Consider the following 25,656-nt stretch of genomic DNA (forward strand, 5'->3'; position numbering starts at 1 on the left):
CTACCTTGATGTTTTTCTAGAAAGTGTCTGACCGCCCCAGATATATTTTTTTTAGAGAAATCTTTCTTATTGATGTCTCTGAGGTGCTCAGTAAATCTTTCCTTAAATTTTCTGATAGTACACCCTATGTACATCACGTTGCAAATATTGCATCTAATGATATATATAATGTGTTTACTGTTGCAGTTAAGGTGTTTTTTGATGTAAAACATCGAGGAACTGTCCGTATTTGTAAATGTTCTCGTGTTTTTTACATAACCACATGTTATACACGGATAGGTTCCACATTTATAGAAACCCTTGGTGTTGAGCCATGTATGGGTTCTATTTTTGAACGGGTCACGTACCATACTAGGAGATATATGATTGCCTAGTGTCGGTGATCTCCTTGACACAACCTTGCATCCTTGTTGCAAAATGTTGGCCAATTTTTCATCTTCCATCAAAATCGGTAGATTCTTTTCTATGATGTGCTTAATTTGAAAATATTGGTTGCTAAACTGCAATGTCACATAGGGGATGTCAGAGGGTGTATCAGGTGGAGTGACTGTGGGTTTGCTGTATAGAAGTTGTTTGCGGTTTCTATTGTTTGCTATGTCTCTGGCTCTACCCAGCATCCAACCAGGATAGTTTCTCTTTTTCAATCTACATATAATGTTGTCAGCTTCTGTGTCATAATTGTGGGTGGTACTACAGTTTCTTCTGGCTCTAATAAGTTCGCCAACTGGAATGCCCTTAATGGTGTGTAATGGATGGGAACTCTGAGCATGGAGTATGGTGTTGCCAGACGTCTTTTTGCGGTGTGTACGTGTCTCAATGTTACCCCCCTTACCAATGGTCAGATGTAAGTCCAAAAAAACCATCTCTTCTCTGCTAACACAGTGAGTAAACTGTAGATTGAATGGATTGTTATTGATATACTCAGTAAACACTGGTATGGCAGACACATCGCCCCCCCAAACGATCAGGAGGTCGTCGATGTATCTGCCATACCAGTGCACCGAGTCTAGAAAAGGATTGTTGTCGGAATAAATATATCTCTCCTCCCAGTAAGCCATAACCAAGTTAGCCAGCGAAGGGGAATATTTGGCTCCCATTGAAACCCCACAGGTCTGTAAATAATGAGAATTATTAAAGGAAAAGAAATTATGTGTCATGAGATACCATGTCAATTCCTTGATGATTAATTTGTGGTTGGATTCATATGACGTGTATCTATCCAAGTGATGATTTAAAGCCTCCATAGCCACCGAGTGGGGAATGCTGGTATATAGAGAAACAACGTCGCATCCCACCCAGGAAAATTCTGGGGACCATTCTATCGTATCCATTGATCTTAAGATATCCCTTGTATCCTGAATGTATCCTGGTATTCTTTTAACCAGTGGTTGGAGTTGTAAATCCAACCATTCACAAGCGTGTTCGTTCAGGGATCCTATGCCCGATATAATTGGGCGCATAGGGGGGGGGTTGGTTCTTTTATGTACCTTGGGGAGGGCATGTAGGATGGGCATAATGGGATGAGAAACTTCCAGAAATTCTCTTTCTTTAGGAGAAAACACACCCAAACCGACCCCATCCACCAAAATTTGCATTAACAACTTAGAATACGTTTTGGTGGGATCCCCCGACAATTTGGTATAAGATGCTTGGTCTCCCAGCAAATTGGAGACTTGGTTTGTATACATTTCCAAGTCCATCACGACCACACAGCCTCCCTTATCTGCCATTTTTATGACACGGGACGTGTCCTCCTCAAGTTCCTTTAGGGCCGAGCGCTGTTTGTGGTTGAGATTGGACCTGGTTTTAGAGTTGCTGGAGGAGCAAGCATCGTGCAATTTTTTTAGGTCTCGTTCGATGACCTCCTGATATCGGTCCATAGATAAAGTCCTGGACTGGACGGGATAGAACTGGGGATTAGGAATATTTAATTTTTTTATATTTTGATGTTCAATTTTTTGACCCCGTTCATCCAGTTCGGCCAAGGCCAATATGGACAACTGTTCCGAAAATTTGAAACCTGTGAACATGTTATCCTGGATAGGAGCAACAGATGTTCTTGGTTCATTGTTTCAAATCATGAACCAAGAACATCTGTTGCTCCTATCCAGGATAACATGTTCACAGGTTTCAAATTTTCGGAACAGTTGTCCATATTGGCCTTGGCCGAACTGGATGAACGGGGTCAAAAAATTGAACATCAAAATATAAAAAAATTAAATATTCCTAATCCCCAGTTCTATCCCGTCCAGTCCAGGACTTTATCTATGGACCGATATCAGGAGGTCATCGAACGAGACCTAAAAAAATTGCACGATGCTTGCTCCTCCAGCAACTCTAAAACCAGGTCCAATCTCAACCACAAACAGCGCTCGGCCCTAAAGGAACTTGAGGAGGACACGTCCCGTGTCATAAAAATGGCAGATAAGGGAGGCTGTGTGGTCGTGATGGACTTGGAAATGTATACAAACCAAGTCTCCAATTTGCTGGGAGACCAAGCATCTTATACCAAATTGTCGGGGGATCCCACCAAAACGTATTCTAAGTTGTTAATGCAAATTTTGGTGGATGGGGTCGGTTTGGGTGTGTTTTCTCCTAAAGAAAGAGAATTTCTGGAAGTTTCTCATCCCATTATGCCCATCCTACATGCCCTCCCCAAGGTACATAAAAGAACCAACCCCCCCCCTATGCGCCCAATTATATCGGGCATAGGATCCCTGAACGAACACGCTTGTGAATGGTTGGATTTACAACTCCAACCACTGGTTAAAAGAATACCAGGATACATTCAGGATACAAGGGATATCTTAAGATCAATGGATACGATAGAATGGTCCCCAGAATTTTCCTGGGTGGGATGCGACGTTGTTTCTCTATATACCAGCATTCCCCACTTGGTGGCTATGGAGGCTTTAAATCATCACTTGGATAGATACACGTCATATGAATCCAACCACAAATTAATCATCAAGGAATTGACATGGTATCTCATGACACATAATTTCTTTTCCTTTAATAATTCTCATTATTTACAGACCTGTGGGGTTTCAATGGGAGCCAAATATTCCCCTTCGCTGGCTAACTTGGTTATGGCTTACTGGGAGGAGAGATATATTTATTCCGACAACAATCCTTTTCTAGACTCGGTGCACTGGTATGGCAGATACATCGACGACCTCCTGATCGTTTGGGGGGGCGATGTGTCTGCCATACCAGTGTTTACTGAGTATATCAATAACAATCCATTCAATCTACAGTTTACTCACTGTGTTAGCAGAGAAGAGATGGTTTTTTTGGACTTACATCTGACCATTGGTAAGGGGGGTAACATTGAGACACGTACACACCGCAAAAAGACGTCTGGCAACACCATACTCCATGCTCAGAGTTCCCATCCATTACACACCATTAAGGGCATTCCAGTTGGCGAACTTATTAGAGCCAGAAGAAACTGTAGTACCACCCACAATTATGACACAGAAGCTGACAACATTATATGTAGATTGAAAAAGAGAAACTATCCTGGTTGGATGCTGGGTAGAGCCAGAGACATAGCAAACAATAGAAACCGCAAACAACTTCTATACAGCAAACCCACAGTCACTCCACCTGATACACCCTCTGACATCCCCTATGTGACATTGCAGTTTAGCAACCAATATTTTCAAATTAAGCACATCATAGAAAAGAATCTACCGATTTTGATGGAAGATGAAAAATTGGCCAACATTTTGCAACAAGGATGCAAGGTTGTGTCAAGGAGATCACCGACACTAGGCAATCATATATCTCCTAGTATGGTACGTGACCCGTTCAAAAATAGAACCCATACATGGCTCAACACCAAGGGTTTCTATAAATGTGGAACCTATCCGTGTATAACATGTGGTTATGTAAAAAACACGAGAACATTTACAAATACGGACAGTTCCTCGATGTTTTACATCAAAAAACACCTTAACTGCAACAGTAAACACATTATATATATCATTAGATGCAATATTTGCAACGTGATGTACATAGGGTGTACTATCAGAAAATTTAAGGAAAGATTTACTGAGCACCTCAGAGACATCAATAAGAAAGATTTCTCTAAAAAAAATATATCTGGGGCGGTCAGACACTTTCTAGAAAAACATCAAGGTAGTACATCAAGTCTTGAAACATATGCCATTGAACAAGTCCAAGGATCAGTAAGAGGGGGAGACAGACTCAAAGCACTAAGAGACAGGGAAGCCTTTTGGATCTTATCCTTAGACACAAGAGTGCCCAGAGGTTTAAATTATAAACACGAATTCTTATTCCATTATTGAATATAGACCTCTTTTCCCCCCTTCCATCAACAGCATAGTTTCTCAAATCATATACTATACATCTGGTTCAACTCACATACCTTTGTCTTGTTGCGCCTCACACAGCACAAATTATATACTATACATCGGGTTCAACTCACATACCTTTGTCTTGTTGCGCCGCCACGAAGAGCTGGTGTGCCATGACGCTCAGTCTGTTGCCATGGGATTCTCTCACGTCACGATTGAATGATCACGTGATATCTCAGTATCACGTGACAATTTGATACTCGATCTAGCATTCGATTCTCGTATTATCTCTAAACTAATGGTCGTATTAAGATTGTCTTTCCTATAGGAATACATGCTTAGAGGTTTCAGTAATAACGATATGTATTTATTTTATTTTATATGTTGGTAATTTTAGGGTTAACTAAATACGAGGGCGTTCACCGGAAACACACTGACTACGTCATGTTGGTCCGGGTATATATTGTCAATTCTTTTGCACTTGTATTTATGCCATGATTAAGGGTGCGTCCAGCACCTGAAACGCGTAGGCTCAAATCCTGTACTATGCCATAACCGGTGTTGCCAATGGGTTGTCATTTTTCATTTTTTAATATAAAGAAAATAAAGACTTGAACAAGATTTTAAATGAGCCACGCCGGTGCCGGAGTGAATTTGTTTCTTTTTCCTATGTGATACCACGTCAAGGTCCGGACGTACTCCATGAGCACGACGCTGAGCCAGGTGAGCCACTATTTTTCCAAAACTCATTTTACTTTGCCTGGTCACAGGAGTTGAAGCTACCGTGTGCCAGAGTGGTTGAAACAAGTGGCATCCTCAATGTACTGATTAAGCTACTGGAGGTGGTCCAGCCATGTCTGCAGGCAGCGAAGGAGCAGAAGGAAGTGCAGACACCCAAGTAAGCCCCCTATCTACAACTAACTTTAACTACAGCTATACCTGTGTCAGAATAACACCCAGCCAATACCATTTTTTCCAGGTGGATTACTCCTGTCCTCCTACTTATTGACTTCTATGAGAAAACCTCCATTTCCTCCAAAAGGAGAATGCAGATGAACAGGGTAACTGCTTGGAAATGTTTTGGTGTCAATTTGGTGATCATGTATTTAAGTATGAGTGCATTGCCTTCACTGCAGATGTCTGTTACAGAACGATTATCTTGAAACACTTTCTTTTTGCTGCAGGGATGAGGTCATAATGTGTCAGGTACTTGAAATTCACAGCAAATCCTTTAGCTCAATGCAGGCTTTTGTGTGGTGACATGAAAGCCACAGCTGATTGATATTCTCTACCACCTCCATGCCTCTGAACCATCAGTTTCCTTTGCACTGACTTCCAGTAATTCAGGAAGTTTTATAATCTGGCAGCTCTTTGTGGCACAGGGTGATGGCAGCTTTCCAAGTGCAGATGACACCAGCTGACATCTTGGTATATTTTGAGCAACTGTTTCATGTGCGGTTACGTTCCATAGGTCTTTAAAGGAAATATACCATCAAAATCAATAGTACTAGCATGTCCAGGCACTGTGACCTGTGTTAATATTCTAATATTCATTATACAAATCTTCTTTCTAAAATCAGCTTTTAAGGCTGTGTGCAGGGAGCCCCCCACTGTGTGCTCAAACTTTCTCTGCTGTTGTGAGATTACATCAGGCCGAGGGAGAGAGGTGAAGTGCTGAGTGGGGGTAGCTCTGGTAACACCTAACACCTTCGGGCTCGCTAGAATAATTTTAAGCGTTGATTTTAGAAGGAAGGAGGACATTGATAACAAATTTAAGATTACTACAGTCATGGTTCCTGGATCTATGAGTAAGTGCCCCTGGTTTATCATGATTGATTTTGATGGTAGATTTCCTTTAACCGATAGATGCCTCAAAGGAAATGCACAAATTTTCCCTTTTTGCATCCATTCCTGCATCTGGCATAGAATATGCTTGAAACCTTCATGTGGTGACCACATATCAGACAGGCTTGGCACGATGATACCCTATGTTTTTTCCACACTAAGTATTAGGTGAATGGTTGTTACCTTTTTGTTTTGTATTTCCCTCTCCAGTATCTACAGTCAAATGGTAACAACTGGCGTTGGTTTGATGACAGATCAGGACGTTGGTGTAGCTACAGCGCTAGCAACAACAGCACTATAGATGCAGCATGGAAAGCTGGCGAGACTTGCGTCAGATTTACAGCTGGTCGCCGAAGATACACTGTACAGTTTACCACCATGGTCCAGGTAATTGTCTGCTCATCCTAGAACCAGTGACTGCGTAAAAGAGTGTTTTGTCAAACAATACCCTGAATTTGTCCTCATCCTTCATAAGGTGTACAAGTCCCTATTATGTCTGCTTTTTAGGTAAATGAAGAGACTGGTAATCGCCGCCCTGTCATGCTGACTTTGCTAAGAGTTCCCCGATTGCTGAAAAGTGGTAAGAACGGAAATGGGCAAGAATTGGAGAAGACCTTGGAGGAGGGCAAAGAGATTGAAACAAAGCCAAAGGAGGAGAAGGTTACTGGTGGGTGCAAATTTGATCATCTTATTGTAGTTGTAGTGTAGCTGGAGATGAAATATGGGAGAGACCACTGTATCCGTACAGAAATAACAAACCTTTAAATAGCCGATGTCCCCAATATCCTCACTTCCCTGTGCACGTCTTACAAAACCCAGTATTGCTGGTATAAAGGCAGTCGGGAGGATAGTGACTACATTTTATTATAATGGAGCCTTTGTGTCTGGACACTAAACTTGTCTGGATTTTCCCCAATTCATCTCTAGTGTAGATTTGGACAGGTCATTTTCCTACTGGTGGTATCATTTCTGTTGGGGGGGGGGGGGGGGGGTTAATCTTGGGATCCCATGTTTTTGTTTCCTTGATTATTTTGTATTGGTCACTTGCCTATTATTCTTTAGAATTGTTTTTGATTTATTTGTGTTTATCCTTTATGTAGAGACTACACCGCTTACTGAGAACTCTACAATAGAAAGGGAATCTCCTCCTGAAGAGCCTAAAGTTGGGGACATAGTGATCCAAGGGCTCACAGAAGAGATGGTGACTGTACTGATCCGATCATGTGTCAGCATGCTGGGTGTACCTGTGGATCCAGACACATTACATGCTACTCTCCGCCTGTGCTTGCGTCTTACTCGCGACCATAAATATGCCATGATGTTTGCTGAACTGAAGAGTACACGAATGATTCTGAGCTTGACCCAGAGCTCTGGATTCAATGGCTTTACACCTTTGGTTACCTTGCTCTTCAGGCATATCATAGAAGACCCATGCACTTTGCAACACACAATGGAGAAGGTATATAGTTTTAATTATTCTGTTTCTCTAATAAAATTTTTTATTTTTTAGCAGTAATGGGAAATAAGGTTATGCAGCTTTTTCAATAGGACTTCCACATAGTTCGTGTTTGGCAAATCTTTATCCACAATCTGTTCCAGTGTCCTATGCTCTAATGCGAAATTTCTGCGATTTTGTAGGTTGTACGTTCAGCAGCAACAAGTGGAGCTGGCAGCACGACTTCTGGCGTAGTATCGGGAAGCCTAGGGTCTCGTGAGATCAACTATATTCTTAGGGTTCTGGGCCCAGCAGCTTGTCGAAATCCTGATATTTTCACTGAGGTTGCAAACAATTGCATCCGCATAGCTCTTCCTGCACCCCGAGGATCTGGAACTGGTGAGTTTGACTTTGACAGTTCTATAATATTGTCAGTCTTTTTTCATTTATCCTTTTTGTTTATTAAAAGGACCCTTGGCTATTCAACTTTTTTCTTTGTTTGCCCACAGCATCTGATGATGAGTTTGAGAATCTCCGCATCAAGGGTCCTAATGCTGTGCAGTTGGTCAAGACCACACCTGTGAAACCATCCACTCTTCCGGTCATCCCTGATACCATAAAGGAGGTGATCTACGACATGCTGAATGCTCTGGCAGCTTATCATGCTCCAGAAGAAGGTGCGCTATTCATTTGTGTTCATATTTTGAGACAAATCTCATCAGCTGACTTTTAATTTGTGCATAAAGTGTTCATATTGACGTCATTATAGATTACATTATTTAAAACGCATTAGCTTGTTTTTGATGCACAATGTTTACATTATGCAGACTCAGTTTTTAAAAAGTATGAATTGGATAATATTAATATGGTGCTATCATATTCTGTAGCGCTTAACAGATCATGGGGTACATATACAAAACAAACAAGATATTTGCAGACTAAACCCATCATCCGTTGAAACAGGAATGAGGGCCATCACCACAATAACTTACATCAATCCATTGTGTTTTGTAGTGACTGAGAAGAATGAGCAAAAACCTGTGGGTATGAACCAAGAAGTCAGTCAAATCTTGCAAGACATGGGTGATGAAGTTTTCCAGCAGTACAGAGATCTCACCAGACAAGGCAGTGACTTTGATCCCCAAGGCAGCTTTGCCATCAATGTAAGCATTTTTTCTTCTATGCGTCTTGTTTTGTTTTGAGAATATTTCGCCAGTTTTTAATCCAGTTTTTTTTTTTCCTTTTTAGGCCCGTGTCTTCACTGCTGACAGCTCATCTACCGAGACTCCACAGTCTGGGACTCCTCAAGGAGAAAGTAAGTGACTAGCATTATGATATTGGTAGACTTTTTAATTGTGTGTTTTTATTCACTATGCCCCAGTGCCTTGTAACAGTGTCTTTCTACTGTGTATGTTAGAGTTCTTGGAAAGCTGGGTGCTTTTCTTTAAAACTTATAATTCCCATTCATCTCATAGCAGCTCTAACTCCAGAGGAAAACCGTGAAGGAGGTAAAAAGGACAAAGAAGGCGACCGCAATTCAGAAGAAGGAAAGCAGAAGGCGAAAGGCAGCAAACCTCTTCTGCCCACTTCTACTATACTCCGACTGTTGGCGGAGCTGGTCCGGTCTTATGTGGGTATAGCTACACTCATAGCCAACTACAACTATACAGCTGGGCAATCTGAGCTTATTAAAGAGGTACGTTATAAGTCAGGAATAAGATTACAACATCCGCTGCATTGGAGTATATGAACATATTTGATTTCTGTTTTTCCATGCAGGATTGCAGTGTCCTGGCCTTTGTCTTGGATCATCTCCTTCCTCACACTCAGAACGCTGAGGACAAGGACACCCCAGCCTTGGCACGCCTTTTCCTCGCCAGCCTGGCCGCTGCTGGAAGTGGTACTGATGCCCAGGTAGCGCTTGTGAATGAAGTAAAGGCAGCACTTGGCCGTGCCCTGGCAATGGCTGAGAGTACAGAGAAGCATGCCAGGTAAAGTTCTCCGTATTTATGTAGAACATTTTCTGATGACAGATTTGAAACTTTACATTTGGAGTGCAGAGGTTTTTGGGTGCCCAGTAATGACCATAACTTCTAACAGTTGAATTGTAGACGACAAGATGTCATCAGCAAGGCTGCAACAAAGGCATGCAGTAGTGCTTTATTCAGGGTCACCCAAAGTTGCTTAAATTGAATCTTCTATCAGCGTTTTTAATGCAACAGCGCAGAGTAAGGCAGACGCCCTAGAGACCTGCTATACAGGTGTGGGCATAAAAGTAATAATAATTGACATCCCTTCTTATTGATGGGCACTGGCTCGTGTCCCGATTTGAATACTACAGCCGACACTCTTTGGGCAGGGAATGTTCAACGCAGAGAGCTGAAAATATTCTCTGCTACCTTAACACACTTAGGGATGCCTCATCCTGTTCTGAAATCCTCGGCAAATTGTGGCTAATGTTGTAACCGACCTTTTAAGCTGTTTTGGGTAGTTGTCATCTTTATTCCCCATGCGATCTACACTGATGCACTGCATTTTCACTACTATTGTTTTACTTGTCTTATTTATTGACTTCATGCTTCTGATTGTGCAGGTTGCAGGCTGTGATGTGTATTATTAGCACCATAATGGAGTCCTGCCCGTCCACTTCGAGCTTCTACAGCAGTGCCGCCACCAAAACGCAGCACAATGGCATGAACAATATCATTCGTCTCTTCCTGAAGAAGGGTCTGGTTAGCGATCTGGCTCGGGTACCTCACAGCCTGGACTTGTCAAGGTGTGGCAATGTCTTATGCTATGTTTAGTGTCGGTAAGGGACATTAAATGGAGAAGTTGTTACAATTGTGTGTTTTATGTAATTTTATTTTGTAGTCCAAACATGGCAAACACTGTGAATGCAGCACTGAAGCCACTAGAGACCTTGTCACGCATAGTAAATCAGCCAAGTGGGCTATTTGGGAGCAAAGGCACATCTGGAAAAAATAAGTCTGAGCAGGACACTCATGGAGCTCCCAGGGATCCAAACAGTAACCAGCCAGACACAGGTACAGAGCTGTCAAGTCAGGTACTCACTTTTCACTGTGTCTTTAGAATATTGATATATATTTACCTATGGGTCGTTTAGGGGAAGCTGGAGCTGAAGCTCAGGAGGAAGACCAAGATGTTTCCCAGGCTGAAGTGACAGATGGAGACATCATGGATGGAGAGGCAGAGACTGATGCTGTGGTCATTACAGGACAACCTGAAGTTCTCAGCACCCAGGAGATGCAGGTGAACACTTTTTTTTTTTTTTTTTTTCTTTGTGATGTCCTGCAGGATCATTTTATTTTATACTTTAATATTTTTTTTTTCTATTTTGAAGGTGGAGACTGAATTAGAAGATCTAATAGATGAGCTTCTCGAGCGAGATGGGGCTGCAGGTACTTTTTTCGTTACTTTACAATATATCTAATTGGTGGTTCTCATACCACTACTACTTGGATCTTGGTGACAAATCCTGCATAAATGAAGGATTATGTTAATTAGCTGCTCCAGGACAAGAGACATTTTTAATCTAGGCTACTTTCACACAATGTATGCCCCCCGTACCGTAGTACGGCGGGCATACATCGGCTCCGGGGAGAGGAGGAGGGGAATGAGCGCCGCTCACCCCTGCCCCTCTCCAGAGTAATATATGGCACATGGCGCCATATTCCGGTACAGTATAGGACCTGACCTATCTTTCCCGGCTACAGAACGGCACGTGTGCTGCACCGTACCGCTCCCATCGCCGTGTATGGGGAACGTATATACACCGTATGTTCGTGTGAATGTAGCTTTAGGTGGAGTGGGTAATACACCCATCCTATACAACTGTATTAGACACTGTCCAGCACCAGCTAAATACAGACATGCGGTGCACATAATAGTAGTGGTAAATGCTACGCTGCAGACCAACATACATCCATAGTAGCAGGAAATTAATGTCTGCAACAGGAAGTTGATGACCTCCTTTCCATTTGCATTCTCCCAGGGTTGTTGGACCTCTGCTCTCACCACTGGTCCCTTACTTTGTGTCAATGAACAGCGCCTGCACAGAACTCCACCTAATCCTTTTGGGCTGTGGTCAACCTTTTTAGAGATATGTGCAAATGTTTAAAATCACATGAATACCTTGACTGAGTAAATGCCCTCCTGTTGCAGGTAGTCGTGTAGAAGATGAATCCCAGGAAGATGTGTTAATGGATGAGGCTCCTACAAATCTGAGCCAAGCATCAACACTTCAGGCTAATAGGGAAGGTAAGTCACCAGGCATGTGATGAGGTCTGATTCTAAGTATTTTACTACTTTAGCTTCATTAGCAGTTTCATCTTGAGATTGTTGTATTTGTGTCTGTGTCCTTTATTAAAATATACAACACAATGTATTTTGCGCTCCCTATATGTATTGTCGTATGTGACAGTAACTAAATGTTAACTTTATTCAGTAGTCTCATAACGCAATAAACCTTACTTGTAATCCAGTTATAAGTGTAGAACTTGCATTCACTCCTTGCTGGGAAGGACCCGAATACGCCTCAGCCGGTAGCTGTGTTCAGGTGTCCCGCGTTCCTGCTTCGTGACCGCTTGGCTATGGACGGTAGTGAAGGACAAATTTCCTACGCGTTTCAGAAGCTATTCGGCTTCCTTCGTCAGGGATCGTTTCTGTTCTTGCTTTTTATAGCTTGCGATCGAACTCTTGAATATCTACATCTGTTCAAGAGTTCCATCTACACTTATAACTGGATTACAAGTAAGCTTTATTGCATTATGAAACTATTGAATAAAGTTAACTATTAGTTACTTTCACTTACAACAATACATACAGGGAGAGCAAAATACACTGGTTGTATATTTTGTCATATTTTTCAATATCAGGATGGGAGATATTTTGTAGATTGCAGCACCCACCCACCAATACCCATCGGCACCAGTGAGATTTCATTGGCATTTTTTTTTATAAATGTGTCCATTATTACTTCCCCTATTTCCTATAATAGATTCTATGAACATCCTGGACCCTGAGGACGAAGAAGAACATACACAAGAGGAGGACAGTAGCGGCAGCAATGAGGATGAAGACAGTCAGGAGGAGGAGGAAGAGGAGGAGGAGGAAGATGAGGATGATCAAGTAGGTTATACAACAACAAAAAGAATTGTCTGATGATGTGTTTACTACTTTCTCACACGTTGGAAAAGGGGTCCTTTACATTATAAATTTTTTTTTTTTTTTTTAGGATGATGAAGAGGGCGAGGATGGGGATGAAGACGACGACGATGATTGTTCAGAGATGGAGCTGGATGAGGATTACCCTGACATGAATGCATCGCCCCTTGTGCGCTTTGAGAGATTTGACAGAGAGGATGATCTCATTATAGAGTTTGATAACATGTTCTCCAATGCCAGTAAGATTTATACATTTGCCCACCTCTCTCCTTTGTCGTTGTTTCTTTCTATATATTGTGCTCCGTATACATTGTAACTGTCTGTACTGTTTACAGCTGACATTCCTCCTTCCCCTGGGAATATCCCTGCCACTCATCCTTTAATGGTGCGTCATGCAGATCATGGGTCTCTAACATTAGGCAGCGGCACTTCCACAACACGTCTGGCACAGGGCATTGGCAGAAGTCAGCGTACTCTTCGGCAGATCACTGCAAATGCTGGCCACACCATCCATGTTCATTATCCTGGAAACAGGCAACCTAACCCGCCCTTAATATTACAGAGGTAAGTTGTTCGAGGAGGATATAAGGCGGTCTGCAGTTATTAGAATTGGAATCTGTGTAATTCTACCATTTCCTAATCTCCTAGGTTGCTTGGTCCATCAGCTGCTGCAGACATTTTACAACTAAGCAGCAGTCTTCCCCTTCAAAGCCGTGGCCGTGCACGCCTCCTTGTTGGCAATGATGATGTGCACATTATAGCTCGCTCTGATGATGAACTGTTAGATGACTTTTTCCATGATCAGAGCACTGCTACTAGTCAGGCTGGTGAGTGACTTTTTGGTTGTGCTCAAAGGTACAACTTTGTATTTTAGGTGGAGGTGGCGGTCATGAACTTGTACTGTGTATTAGACGTGTTTCTTTTGTGGTGTTTTAAGGCACTCTCTCCAGTATACCTACTGCTTTGACTCGCTGGACAGAAGAATGCAAGGTGTTAGATGCTGAGAGCATGCACGATTGTGTATCAGGTAAGATTCTTCTATGGTATTATTTATTCCATTTAAATGTTGCTTGTAACCAGGTTTGGGGTCCTTAAATCAGCTTTATGGAGCTTTAGTAATCTAGTTATCTTGGTCAGTAGGAGATGCTGAAGGTGAGTCCCAGACTATTTCTTGTTGGCTCCCAGTGCATGCACAGTGAAGAGAGGTGTATTATTATTTATTTATAGAGCACCAATAATTCCATCGTGCTATACAATCAGTAAGGGGTTCACATACGTTACCGAAAGACGAGAACAAATGCAAGTTCAAATGCAAAACTATAGTGGTCAGGAAACAGAAGGAGAATCTGGTCTGTGAGAGCTCACAATCTATATGGAAGGGGAGATAGTGATATGAAGGAGCAGAGATTGTGCAGTTATTTGTTTTACGTAATCATGAACAGGTGGATTTGACAGATTGAAAAGTTGGGGGAAGTCTGATTTTGGTATGGCCAATTTTAAAGGGGTTGTCCTGAAGTAAAAAAACAAAAACTAAAAACGGTTTCTTCCAAAAAAAATAGCGCCTCACCTGTCCATGGTTTGTGCCAGCATTGTAATTCTGTTGTATAAAGATGAATGGTGCTTAGTTGCAATACCACACCTACCCATGGTCAGGAGAGGAGCCGTTTTTGGAAGAAGGCAGCCATGTTTCCAAACTCTGGACAACCCCTTTATATTTTTGAGCTACCTGAAAAAAACAAATATTAAGACACTCTATTTTCTGTGTTATTTTCCTTGTGTAGTGGTTAAAGTTCCCATAATTAACCACCTTGAAGCTTTGCGGGATGAGGAGCTGGAGGAGAGGCGAGAGAAGAGGAGAAAACAGCTGGCAGAAGAGGAGGCGAAGATGGCAGAGAAGGCAAAGGAAGACAAGGAATCGAAGGATCAAAATCCTCAGGTCTTTGTTTTGCTTTTTCTACTGGTCTATATAAAGGTGTTATTGGATACTTGATAGGATTTTGTTAATGCATATAAATTTATTTTTTTTTTTAACCCTAGGCTGTAAACGCCAAGAGAAACGCCTCATTCGAGCTGAGCCTTGCAGGTATTTGCTCTATTTTTGCTCCTCTCATAACTTCCTTTTCACAGGCACAAATGGTAAAGATTGTTTGGTGCTTCAGGATGAGGTAGTAGATTGTATAGTTTTGGGGTCACACCCGATCTGGGAGATAACTATACAGTTTACTGTCTTTCCTGCGGCATCTTTCGACGGCAGCATGTCTGGACTGAGGCTCCATATTCTGGATGTTGGTTTGAATGTCTTAAGCTTTCACCTTCTGTGTGTAGCAGCAGTTTTGGTGCGTAGAAGAATTGTGCTGATACATTGATCTTCTTGGGTAAGTTGCCCTCTTCAGGGTGAGGTAGTAAGTTGTATTGTTGTAAGGGGCAGTGATTTTTGCCCCTATTTTGGAGATAACTATACAGCCTACTGCCTTCCCAGTGGTGAGGCATTTTGCACATGAGTCCAGCTGTTTCATTGTAGTTTTAGAAGTGGCAATCAGTATTCCTTGTCATAATCTGCTATTGTATGTTAAAAACTAGATTAAAAAGTATGAAATAACTTATTTATACACTATATTTATACACTATACATCATAATCTACATTTATAATTGTTTGTGTACATCTAATACTTATTTCCCTGGTTGCTTATTACATCTAAAGATCAAGATGGCAGTGGTCGCCCTGAGAACTTCCCCACTGCCCCTTCTTCTGCTGAAGGAACACCCACAAGCCTAGAACTGGTCCCGCTGGATCCTACTTTACGTGCTCATCCTCCTGAGGCCTCTTTGGCCGAACTTCCTCAGGGCTTACACACAGAGCCTGGTACGGAAGACACCGGCCAGTTACTCCTGCCGGCTGATCAAGAGGAGTCTGGACCAGGGAGACCCAACGCTGAGGGGGATGCTACCCAAATGGAGCTTTCTCCAGCACCCACCATCAGTTAGTATATGTACTATACAGCACTGGTTATATAGGCTGACATTTGTTAGGCTGTGACCATCAATGACGTCTATTTCACAATTTATTTTACAGCTTCTCTGTCTCCTGAGCGAGCAGAAGATTCTGATGCGCTTACTGCAGTGAGTAGTCAGCTGGAGGGCTCGCCCATGGATACCAGCAGCCTTGCGTCCGGGCCGCTGGAGGAAGGAGTTGGAGAGCCATCTGGGATTGTCCCTTCCGAGCAACCTCTAGTGGTCACCACCAGTATTGCAATTGGCCAGCAGCCTGTAGAACCTCCAATTGCTAATGAGGGTCAAGTGGTGTCTCAGCTCGGTGATGACAGGTAGGGGCATACACATGAACAGGTGTATTTGCTTTTTACTTTTACATTGTATAGGAGAGAGTGGTCTATTCCTATGTCACTTGTGCAACATAGCTCATGCACAGAGCACTTATAATTGGTGTCTTTATTACCCGTCTGCTTTTTCTGTAGTTATATTTTCTGAATTATTCATGCATATATCTTGCATTAGTTCTCTAGCTGCATCCCCGACTGATATGCCTTCCACCAGAGACCCCAGTGTAGCCTTGTTAGCCACAGATGCTAGTGGCATTCTGGAAGAACCTTTACCATCCACAAGTAGTGAAGAGGAAGATCCATTAGCAGGTGAGAGATGGCAATTTCTTAGCACACGGTCTGTATTTTTATGTAGAGAATCCACTGGCTAATACAATACCATTCAATTGTATACAAGAAAATCTCATATATTCACAGGAGGTCAATTTTCTTTTGCTGTCCTTATACAAATTTCTATTAGTAATTATGTATTTTCATAAACTGCCATTACAGAGCATTGCCTCTATCCCTTCATTGTCCTTCTACATACTTGTATACTTAAGCAATGAGGTCCTAAAGCTGTATGCAAATGACCTTTGAGATGTCCAATGAGTCATTATCATATTCAAGCTGTCCGGGTTATTCATAAGTTGGAGGTACAGCCACACCCCCAGTGCATGACTGACAGCCTGTATAATGATGTAATGGCTCCTCCATGTGCTTCCTGGTGCTGGCACCCCCTGCAGGCTGTGTGTGTGTGTATAGGATAGATACAACAGCTCCAGGCAGCCATGTTATAGCAGAACATGTCAGGTACTTGTGTAGCTCATGTCTGTGCCTTAGGAGGATGCAGCATGTCAGCAGATAAAGCACAGACACTAGCAATGCTTTACTATACATTACACACAGACATGAGCAGGGCGAAGGGGAGGGGTAACAGGGGTGACATCACTGCCTCTGACCATGTGACCAGCCTCATTTGATTTTAGAATGATTAGTGTATGAATTGACTAGTTAACGGCTGGGATGGATCCTTGTGAGCTGCTTCAACAGGTAGTAGTGACAGGACAAGTGACACAGACCTGAAGACAGGTGTCCTTTAAAGATTGAACTGAGCTCCAAAATCTTTGTCTAAATCATCACATGCTAAAATTGGATTTGGTCACACAGATTTGATTGCTGACCTTGACTCGACAATCCTTATTGTAATAAATTGCTTTAAGTATTTAATTTTGCCCACATTTTTACATGCTTTTTTTTTTTTTTTAAAGGTATTAACTTACCTGAGGGAGTGGATCCATCTTTTCTTGCTGCTCTTCCAGAAGATATCCGTAGAGAGGTGCTACAAAACCAGCTTGGCATCAGACCTCCAGCGCGGGCACCACCTACTGCTGCCCCAGTCATACCTCCACCTGTTGTAGGTAGTGCTGGAGTCACTGAAGTCAGCCCAGAATTTCTGGCTGCTTTACCACCTGCAATACAGGAAGAGGTGTGTGTATATATTTATATATAAAGATGCTTAATGCTACCTTTTATTTTACTACTTTATTTTCTAACTTTAATCCTTTTCTTGTGGAAAGGTTTTAGCTCAGCAGAGAGCAGAACAACAGAGAAGAGAACTGGCGCAGAACACAACGTCTGATACCCCGATGGATCCAGTAACTTTCATCCAAACTCTGCCCTCTGATCTGCGCCGCAGTGTCCTGGAAGACATGGAGGACAGTGTTCTGGCTGTGATGCCCCCGGACATTGCGGCTGAAGCTCAGGCTCTGCGGAGGGAACAGGAGGCACGGCAGAGGCAGCTCATGCATGAGAGACTGTTTGGGCACAGCAGCACATCCGCTCTCTCTGCCATCCTCAGAAGCCCAGGTTAATATTCTTAAAAGCTTACTTATGTACTTGTCCTCATTTAACCCTGAAGATGCCCATTTTTTATTTATTTTTAATTTTTTTGTTTCCATATTTTCTCCCCTCCTAAAAGTCTAATTTTTTTTTTTTTATGTAATTTTTTTGCAAATGCAAAAATCCCCCCCCCCCCCATATACAGCGGCTCATTTAGAGCTTGTTTTCTGCCTCAAAAATTGTACTTCCAAGTAATGGTCTTTATTATCCCATGCCGTGTGCTGGGAAGCTGCACCATTTTCTTGTTGGCTCTGTTTTTACAGCTTTCACTTTGCCCTGAATGACAGCTCCCTTTTATTCTCTGGGTTGGTACGATCAGATGGATAACAAATGTGTATATATTTTTGTTTTTTAAAGAGTTTTTTTTATAGATATTAAAAATATTTACCTAATATTTGGGTGCTAATTTCCATTACAGGGTTCACTGCTGAGAATAACCATTTTTAATATTTTGCTATATTTGGACTTTTGAGACGTGGCAATACCTAAAATGTTTTTTTTTTTTTTTAAATCTGTTCTTGAGAAAGAGGTGATTTGAACTTGAAAAGATTTTGAGCAAAAAAAATTTTTTTTTTTCCTCAGGCCCCCTAGGGAACACTATATAACCCTACTGGTTTTGTCGGTTCCCGTAATGTATTGCAAAACTACAGTGTTGGTGTAGATGGCACATTTGCACAAAATCTGTTTCAATCCAGGGCATGTGGTGATTGCCTCGCTTAGTTGGAGGCTAAATGGTGGGAGACTTGAACACCTCTCCATTTATTCTGGTTCTGGAGCCTGCCTTGTCTTGCAGAGTAAGGGTCCTTTCAGAAATGGAGTTTCTAGAGTTTGATATTGGGTCTTAGCACATTGAGTTTCTTTGGAAAAACATTTGCATTTTTATGGATTGCGCTAACTTATCCTGTCCTCCTCAGCATTTACAAGCCGCCTGAGTGGTAACAGAGGAGTACAGTACACACGCCTGGCAGTGCAGAGAGGAAGCACTTTCCAGATGGGAAGCAGCAGCACCCACACCAGGTATGGTGGATATCTATATCCCCCTAAAAATATTCTGCAAAGTAACTGCTTTTTGTTGCAATTGATCATACCATACACTTAAGAACTACTGCTGAAGTGGCCTTTAAATTTCTAAAGGGAACATTTCACTAGGGACCTCATTTTCACAGGTTACAGAAGCCCATTACAGCTGCATTGCAAATCTGCCTTTCTGCTTTCTGTAAGCATTTGCATTACAATATAATTGTGTGTTATAACTTGCCTTGCACCCTGACAGAATCTTCTGTGTAGTCCTTGGGGTTGGGCTTTGGTTTGGATGCATTTCATAAAACATGTGACCTGTCTGTGCTGCAGACTTCTCTGGTCTAGGTCTCCACCTTTGTGCTCCTGTGCAGCTCCTCCCTCCTGCTCCTTCAGAGGTCACAGCCTGGTGAGCTGACATCAGTGGGGGAGGGAAGAGCTGTACAGGAGCACAAAGGTGGGGGCTGAGGAGTCTGCAGCTCAGACAATTCACATGTTGTTTTTTTTTAAATACATCCAAACCAAAGCCCAACCCCTTGGGCTACACAGAGGATTCTGTCAGGGCGCAAGGTAAATTATAACACACAATTCTATTGTAATGCAAATGCTTAGAGAATGCATAAAGACCTATTTGCAATGCAGCTGTGATGGGCTTTTGCAACCTATCTTTAGTGAAAATGAGGTCCCTGGTGACAGGTTCCCTTTAATAAATATTAAAAAAATTACTATAACATATGAATGAAGATGTTTGTGGTAGGGTTGTTGCCCTGTAGTTGGATATAACTTACCCCCACTAAACAGATGATTGAAGGAGCTTGAACATATAAAGGAGAGCACTGGGTTCATTATTGGGCCAGTTCTGTTCATTCTGTAGCGGTGATGACCAGTCTACTACAGTCATCCGGTTAGTGGACCTTGCAACTGTACCCTGATATTTTTAAATAAGGAAGTTATTCTGACTTTGCTTTACACAACTTCAATGCAGATCTTTGATTGTTCCTTGCATCTCATCAGGCCTGCAGGCAGCAATGTGGACAGCTTGCTGCGTCTTCGGGGACGATTGTTGTTGGATCACGAAGCCCTCTCCTGTTTGCTCGTTCTGCTTTTTGTCGATGAGCCGAAACTAAACACCAGCCGTCTGCACAGGGTCTTGCGAAACCTCTGTTACCATGCGCAGACCCGCAATTGGGTCATCAAAAGCCTTTTATCCATCTTGCAGCGAAGCAGTGAGAGCGAACTCTGTATAGAGAGCCCCAAGACTTCTCTTGGAGGAAGTGATAAAAGGGCATCGGCCAAGGCTTGTTCTTCTGCCCATGACGGTCGCCCCTTGGAGCTTCTGCACAAAATGGAATCCAAAAACTCTAACCAGTTGTCCTGGCTCTCTGTCTCCATGGACGCCGCTCTTGGATGCCGAACAAACATATTCCAAATCCAGAGGTCTTTAGGGCGCAAGCACACGGAAAAGCATGCAGCCTGCGGCTCTACTGTTCACATTCACCCACAAGCTGCCCCTGTGGTGTGCAGGCATGTGTTGGACACTCTTATTCAGTTAGCCAAGGTATGGACTTCTTTGTAATAACTTTATCTTTCTGTACGGCTTATATACAAGTAAAGTTTATGGATGATTGGCTTGGGGCATCCGCTGTTATGACCACCACTGGTCATCAAAGGAATTGAAAGGGAAAATATTAGAAATGATCACAGGGTAGGGCAATAGTAATCTGGTCATTTAAAGGGATATTCACACAAACACAAGATTCTTAAATGTACCCAGGATAACAAAATAACATTCTAATTCAATGTTAACACAATACAGCATTTTACAGATATAATTCCAACCTGTACCTATCAGTCCTGGTGTTTACAATTTTGGTTGCACCTGCATCCAACTGTAAATCTTCTGACTATGGTCTGATTCGGTTTAAGAATAGCTTTTCTTGTCTGCCCACAGCACTACTCTCTGTCTACTGCATTACAAGACCAGCTCAGACACAGGCACTCCCTGTGGACATGCAGCTTGCAGAGACTTACTCTATAAGCTACAGGCAGAAATGGTCTTTATAGCAGGGAAAGGAGGCATATACCAGAGCTCACTGTGTGTTTTATTGATTAGGTGAGTTAGCCGAGATGAGAGTACCATTGTGTTATATCCATCTCATGGATCTCCTCTTATCTCTGATCTCTCTATTTCTATGTGTCAGATACTAGTACAATGTTCAGTAACTTCATAACAATATAGATAAAGCCTGAACCCCGATAATCTAAGCACATTGTCAGCTCACAGCACAAGAGGAATCATAGTGTCTGGTTAGAGAGTCCCCGCCCACACCCTGGAATCTTACACTGATAATCATAGTGATGGGAGCTTAAAACAGCAATAAAACTGAGCAACATAACGAGGTTACAAATGATCTTTTATTCACTAGGGGATTAAAATTTCAGAATTTTTCTTTTAAGGATTTGACTGCTGGGAGCCCCCCCACTGATCGCGAGACTGACCCCCCGCAATTCTCAAGAACAGCAGTCAGAAATATGTGTGTTGTGTGCTGCTAATCCACCTTCTTATCTTTCTTTTTCCCTTTGCAGGTGTTCCCAAGCCATTTCACACAGCAGAGGACCAAAGAGTGCAATGTAGAGAACAGTGAAAATAAAGAGAGGAGCATCAAATTGACTTGTAGCCCCTGTCCTACTCCCTCTGGTAACAGTGGGGCAAGTAACATCTCCACAGACTTCTGGGACTTGTTAGTGAAGTTAGACAATATGAATGTGAGCCGCAAGGGGAAGACGTCTATAAAGTCTGTGCCTGTAAGTTCTGGAGGAGAAGCGGAAAGCTTGCAGTGTAGCCTGGAGGCCTCTCCTTTGGGACAACTCATGAATATGTTATCTCATCCTGTCATTCGACGGAGTTCGCTGCTTACAGAGAAATTGCTCAGACTCCTCTCTCTTATATCTATTGCCTTGCCTGATAATAAATTACCAGACAGTATGGCTAATCCAAGTAATGCAATTGCACCTGCCCCTGCCCCAACGCCTGCAACAGCACCAGTACCTCTTCCTGTACCCGCTGTAACTGTGCCAACAGTTGCCAACACAAGTCTTGTGACAAGTAAGTATTGGTTTGCCTGCAAGGACTTTTAATGTCAGACATTCAAATCTGAATGCTAAATTGTCCAAACCAATTACACCGGGATCAAAACAATTGATTCTTTCTTTGCATCTGCATTTTCCTTGAAATTAGCCGAGCAATACTATGTGAGTGCTGCAGACAGTAATCTGGGTAATGGCCGCTTCCCACGTCATTGCTGAAGCAGAAGGCAGCAGAAGAGATGCATAGAAGTCTCAGAAGTGTAACTTCCTAATCACATTATGTATCATTCTTTCTGCATAGATTGCAAACTTGGCCGAAATTGCCAGTAGAGGGAGCTCAAGAGCTTTTTGCATACACTTTACCACATGCCTGGTCTGTATATTTTAAAGAGATCAGGTCCTATGGGCTAGTAATGTATAGTTTCCGGGGCACAGCAAGAATTAGACTAGAGTTTATAGTCTAAAGGTCAGCACAATTTTTTAGAACGACTATTTTCAGACCTTCATTTTAGATGTAATATTTAGATATGTTTTGGGTTCAGGCAGACTTTAAGCTGCTCATGCTAAAATCACAGCGAGTGATGAAATTAATCGGGTTTAGATTTCTGCTGAGTGTTGTGCTTCCATCGTAGGTTGTAACATGATCACTGGATCACAAAGATGCTGTGTAACCCGTAAACAATTAAACATGGACCTATCCTTGTCATTGATGCACTGTGTGATGTGTACAGTCAGGACACAATATACTTGATCCCTGGCGGATTGGTGAAGGAGCTGAGGGTTAAAGGGGTGAACTCGTACTAGCTCTAATGTAAAAATCATTCAGTGATTGTGGTATTTCGTTTTGCCAAAATACGGTTGGTGACATGTGTAGTTTGGAGATATACGGCACATTGGGCTTTCCATATGAGGCCAATGTGCCAGAACCAAAATGGGACGTGACATCCACAGTATATAGTGGGTCGGTTTTTCCATTGTGATCTACAAATTGACCAACTATCCAGACAGAACCCCCTGTAATAACACTGAACTTAAGGCTGGTGAATAATGCATGTTTAACATGTGTACGTGTTATGTGCGGGACTAATGCATTTTTTAATTCTTGAAGCTGTGATGAAAAGTACGAAGTCTACAGCAAAGTCAAGCGAGTCCAATGCACCGGACAAAATGGCAGCTTCAGGACTCACCGAAAAACAGCTGCAGCTTTCTGTGGAGGTAATTTATGCTTTTATTCTTGGAGTTCTGGAACCTTTCAATCTACATTTGACCTAAGGAAATGTATTGTGGATGCGTCCACCAGAGTTGGAGCTTTAGAGGTGGCCTCCATAGATGCATGCTCTTATGCCAAAGGTTTGGATCATGTGAAGAAGAACACAAGTCCATTCTCAGGGGCTTTCTGATTCAATGTCTGATTTTGATATTGATGTCCTATCCACAGTATAAGTCATCAGTTTCTCACTGACATCTAAGACCCTCTGTGTTCACCTGTTTGGCAATGACCCTTATAATGAGTGTGGAGGGTGGTCAGAGGGCTCCATCATTTGTATAGAGCTGCTGTTAGGAAGAAGGAGCTTTGCTACAGTTCTCCAATAGTTCTTACACTATTATTTAAAGAACCATCTCCTTCCATACAGCTACCCCCAAGATGGAGTATCTCCCCTCTGACCGGATCTGCTCTTCTTTTAGTTTCTTATAGCCTTGTTTTTGCCCAAAAAAAGCTTTAAAAATCATGCATAATCATTATTTTTTTTTTGCAAAAACGAGGGAAAACAAAATACAATCTTTCATCCTTGTGGTAGATTTCCTTTAGGGTCTTGGGTGTCCATGATGGGCCCCCATAGAAGTCCCTGTGGTCCATTGCGCATCATTCGTATTTTCAGTGAAACAAACTACATTTTGGTTTTCTCCCTCATGGATATGGCGTCATCATATACTGAGCATCCTGAATTTTTTCACAATCTTTTGAACTGGAATGCTATAAAATGGAATGGAATTCATTTAAGGGTTTTTTTTGTCTTTTTTACCTCCCAGGTGTTAACCTCTCACTCGTGTTCAGAAGAAGGATTAGAGGACGCTGCCAATGTGCTGCTTCAGCTCTCCAGAGGTGACCCTGGCACACGGGACACTGTTTTAAAACTGCTGCTGAGCGGTGCCCACCATCTAGGATACACCCTGTGTAAACAAATAGGTAGGGAATCATCAGTCTCTGGGATCGATTTGGTCATATTTAGTTTTGCTGACATTTAATTTTACATCTGCAAATGTCCTAGGCACATTGTTGGCAGAACTGCGAGAGTATAACCTGGATCAGCAGAAGCGCATGCAATGTGAGGCACTCTCTCCCGATGGCATGCCTGAGGAGCAGCCGCATAATACCAAGGCCAAGGGCAAGATGCAGAGCAGGTAAGTCTCAAGATCTGTGCTCAATATTGTACAACCAATTACTATTTCGCATTCTGGGCATAATTCAATCTAAATTGTCAGGTCTCTCCCCACTCCATCCCTGCGATCCAGGTTTGATATTGCAGAAAATGTGGTCATCGTGGCCTCACAAAAGAGGCCCCTTGGGGGCAGAGAGCTTCAATTACCTTCAATGTCTATGTTGACATCTAAGACCTCCACACAGAAGTTTTTCCTGCGAGTATTACAGGTTATCATCCAGCTCCGAGATGACACCAGAAGAGCCAACAAAAAGGCCAAGCAAACCAGCCGACTAGGTGGGAACGATTGATTTATCCTTATAGTGTGTATGCTTTCACAAACCTCAAATTCTGAGACCTCTATAGTCTCCTATTTAAAGGGATTATTACCCATCTATGTTATAGGTGGTTGTCCAGCAGATCCTAGTAATGGGAGGGGATTGGGTTAAGTATTACTTATTTAGTATATTGCGTTGTTAACATAAAACCAGTAAAATAACTAATGTTAGATAAGCACATTGTACTTTAATGCAGAAAATTTTGCTAAAGGTCACACACACACTATATTGTCCTTTTGAGAACATGTGCTTCTTTACTAGGATTTAGGCTGCATTTACACTGAAGTATACCGCGCGGCTAAGGCCAGGCGGCATATGTCAGCCGGGATGGAGAGGAGGGGGGGTGACCCCTCTCCATTGTAATGCATTAGGTACGGCCCATAACACGGGGAAAGATGGGACATCTTGTATCTGGGAAAGTGCGGCCATTGCCTTTTATGGGGGAAATATCTATGGCTGCAAGCTTGTTACAGTACATACATCCCCTGTACGGCCATGTGAATGCGGCAGATGTCCCTATGGCTGAATTCACACTGCCGTGTGTCTGCCATAATGTAGCACGGCGGACACACATCGGTGCCGTGCTGCTCTCCCCCGCCCCTCTTCATAGAGGAACATTGCGCACAGCGCCGAATGTTGTATCTTTTCACGAGGTACGGAACTTGTGCGGCACCGTTCCGCTCCCATAGGGCGCTATGCGCGCATTTGTCATCTGTGGGGGTCTTATATAGGCAGCATATACGGCCCCCATATATGTGCATGCAGCCTAAGACTGATGTTCCATGAGC

At 42.6% G+C, this 25,656-nt stretch overlaps 1 protein-coding gene across 11 annotated transcripts in view; it reads left to right on the plus strand.

Annotated features, from left to right (window-relative positions):
* HUWE1 (HECT, UBA and WWE domain containing E3 ubiquitin protein ligase 1) overlaps window positions 1–25,656 on the plus strand; it is a 59,589-nt gene that overhangs the window by 28,298 nt on the left and 5,635 nt on the right. For 4 of the 11 annotated variants that reach the window (XM_072123839.1, XM_072123834.1, XM_072123842.1 and 1 more), the window contains 35 exons: window positions 5,093–5,220; window positions 5,302–5,383; window positions 6,378–6,554; window positions 6,675–6,834; window positions 7,268–7,626; window positions 7,806–8,001; window positions 8,112–8,279; window positions 8,617–8,765; window positions 8,851–8,917; window positions 9,078–9,298; window positions 9,382–9,593; window positions 10,196–10,378; window positions 10,474–10,646; window positions 10,727–10,872; window positions 10,964–11,021; window positions 11,785–11,880; window positions 12,620–12,750; window positions 12,857–13,025; window positions 13,122–13,350; window positions 13,435–13,613; window positions 13,724–13,813; window positions 14,568–14,722; window positions 14,824–14,869; window positions 15,489–15,767; window positions 15,861–16,110; window positions 16,301–16,434; window positions 17,376–17,593; window positions 17,685–17,973; window positions 18,921–19,023; window positions 20,038–20,581; window positions 21,610–22,129; window positions 23,219–23,325; window positions 24,142–24,298; window positions 24,381–24,513; window positions 24,595–24,827. In XM_072123839.1, coding sequence (XP_071979940.1) covers window positions 5,093–5,220; window positions 5,302–5,383; window positions 6,378–6,554; window positions 6,675–6,834; window positions 7,268–7,626; window positions 7,806–8,001; window positions 8,112–8,279; window positions 8,617–8,765; window positions 8,851–8,917; window positions 9,078–9,298; window positions 9,382–9,593; window positions 10,196–10,378; window positions 10,474–10,646; window positions 10,727–10,872; window positions 10,964–11,021; window positions 11,785–11,880; window positions 12,620–12,750; window positions 12,857–13,025; window positions 13,122–13,350; window positions 13,435–13,613; window positions 13,724–13,813; window positions 14,568–14,722; window positions 14,824–14,869; window positions 15,489–15,767; window positions 15,861–16,110; window positions 16,301–16,434; window positions 17,376–17,593; window positions 17,685–17,973; window positions 18,921–19,023; window positions 20,038–20,581; window positions 21,610–22,129; window positions 23,219–23,325; window positions 24,142–24,298; window positions 24,381–24,513; window positions 24,595–24,827 — 6,541 coding nt within the window. The remainder of the gene's footprint in view (window positions 1–5,092; window positions 5,221–5,301; window positions 5,384–6,377; window positions 6,555–6,674; window positions 6,835–7,267; window positions 7,627–7,805; window positions 8,002–8,111; window positions 8,280–8,616; window positions 8,766–8,850; window positions 8,918–9,077; window positions 9,299–9,381; window positions 9,594–10,195; window positions 10,379–10,473; window positions 10,647–10,726; window positions 10,873–10,963; window positions 11,022–11,784; window positions 11,881–12,619; window positions 12,751–12,856; window positions 13,026–13,121; window positions 13,351–13,434; window positions 13,614–13,723; window positions 13,814–14,567; window positions 14,723–14,823; window positions 14,870–15,488; window positions 15,768–15,860; window positions 16,111–16,300; window positions 16,435–17,375; window positions 17,594–17,684; window positions 17,974–18,920; window positions 19,024–20,037; window positions 20,582–21,609; window positions 22,130–23,218; window positions 23,326–24,141; window positions 24,299–24,380; window positions 24,514–24,594; window positions 24,828–25,656) is intronic. The other 7 variants (XM_072123837.1, XM_072123840.1, XM_072123843.1 and 4 more) reach the window with 3 other exon arrangements.

The sequence above is a fragment of the Engystomops pustulosus genome, chromosome 9, assembly GCF_040894005.1.
Source record: "Engystomops pustulosus chromosome 9, aEngPut4.maternal, whole genome shotgun sequence".
NCBI classification, from domain to species: domain Eukaryota; kingdom Metazoa; phylum Chordata; class Amphibia; order Anura; family Leptodactylidae; genus Engystomops; species Engystomops pustulosus.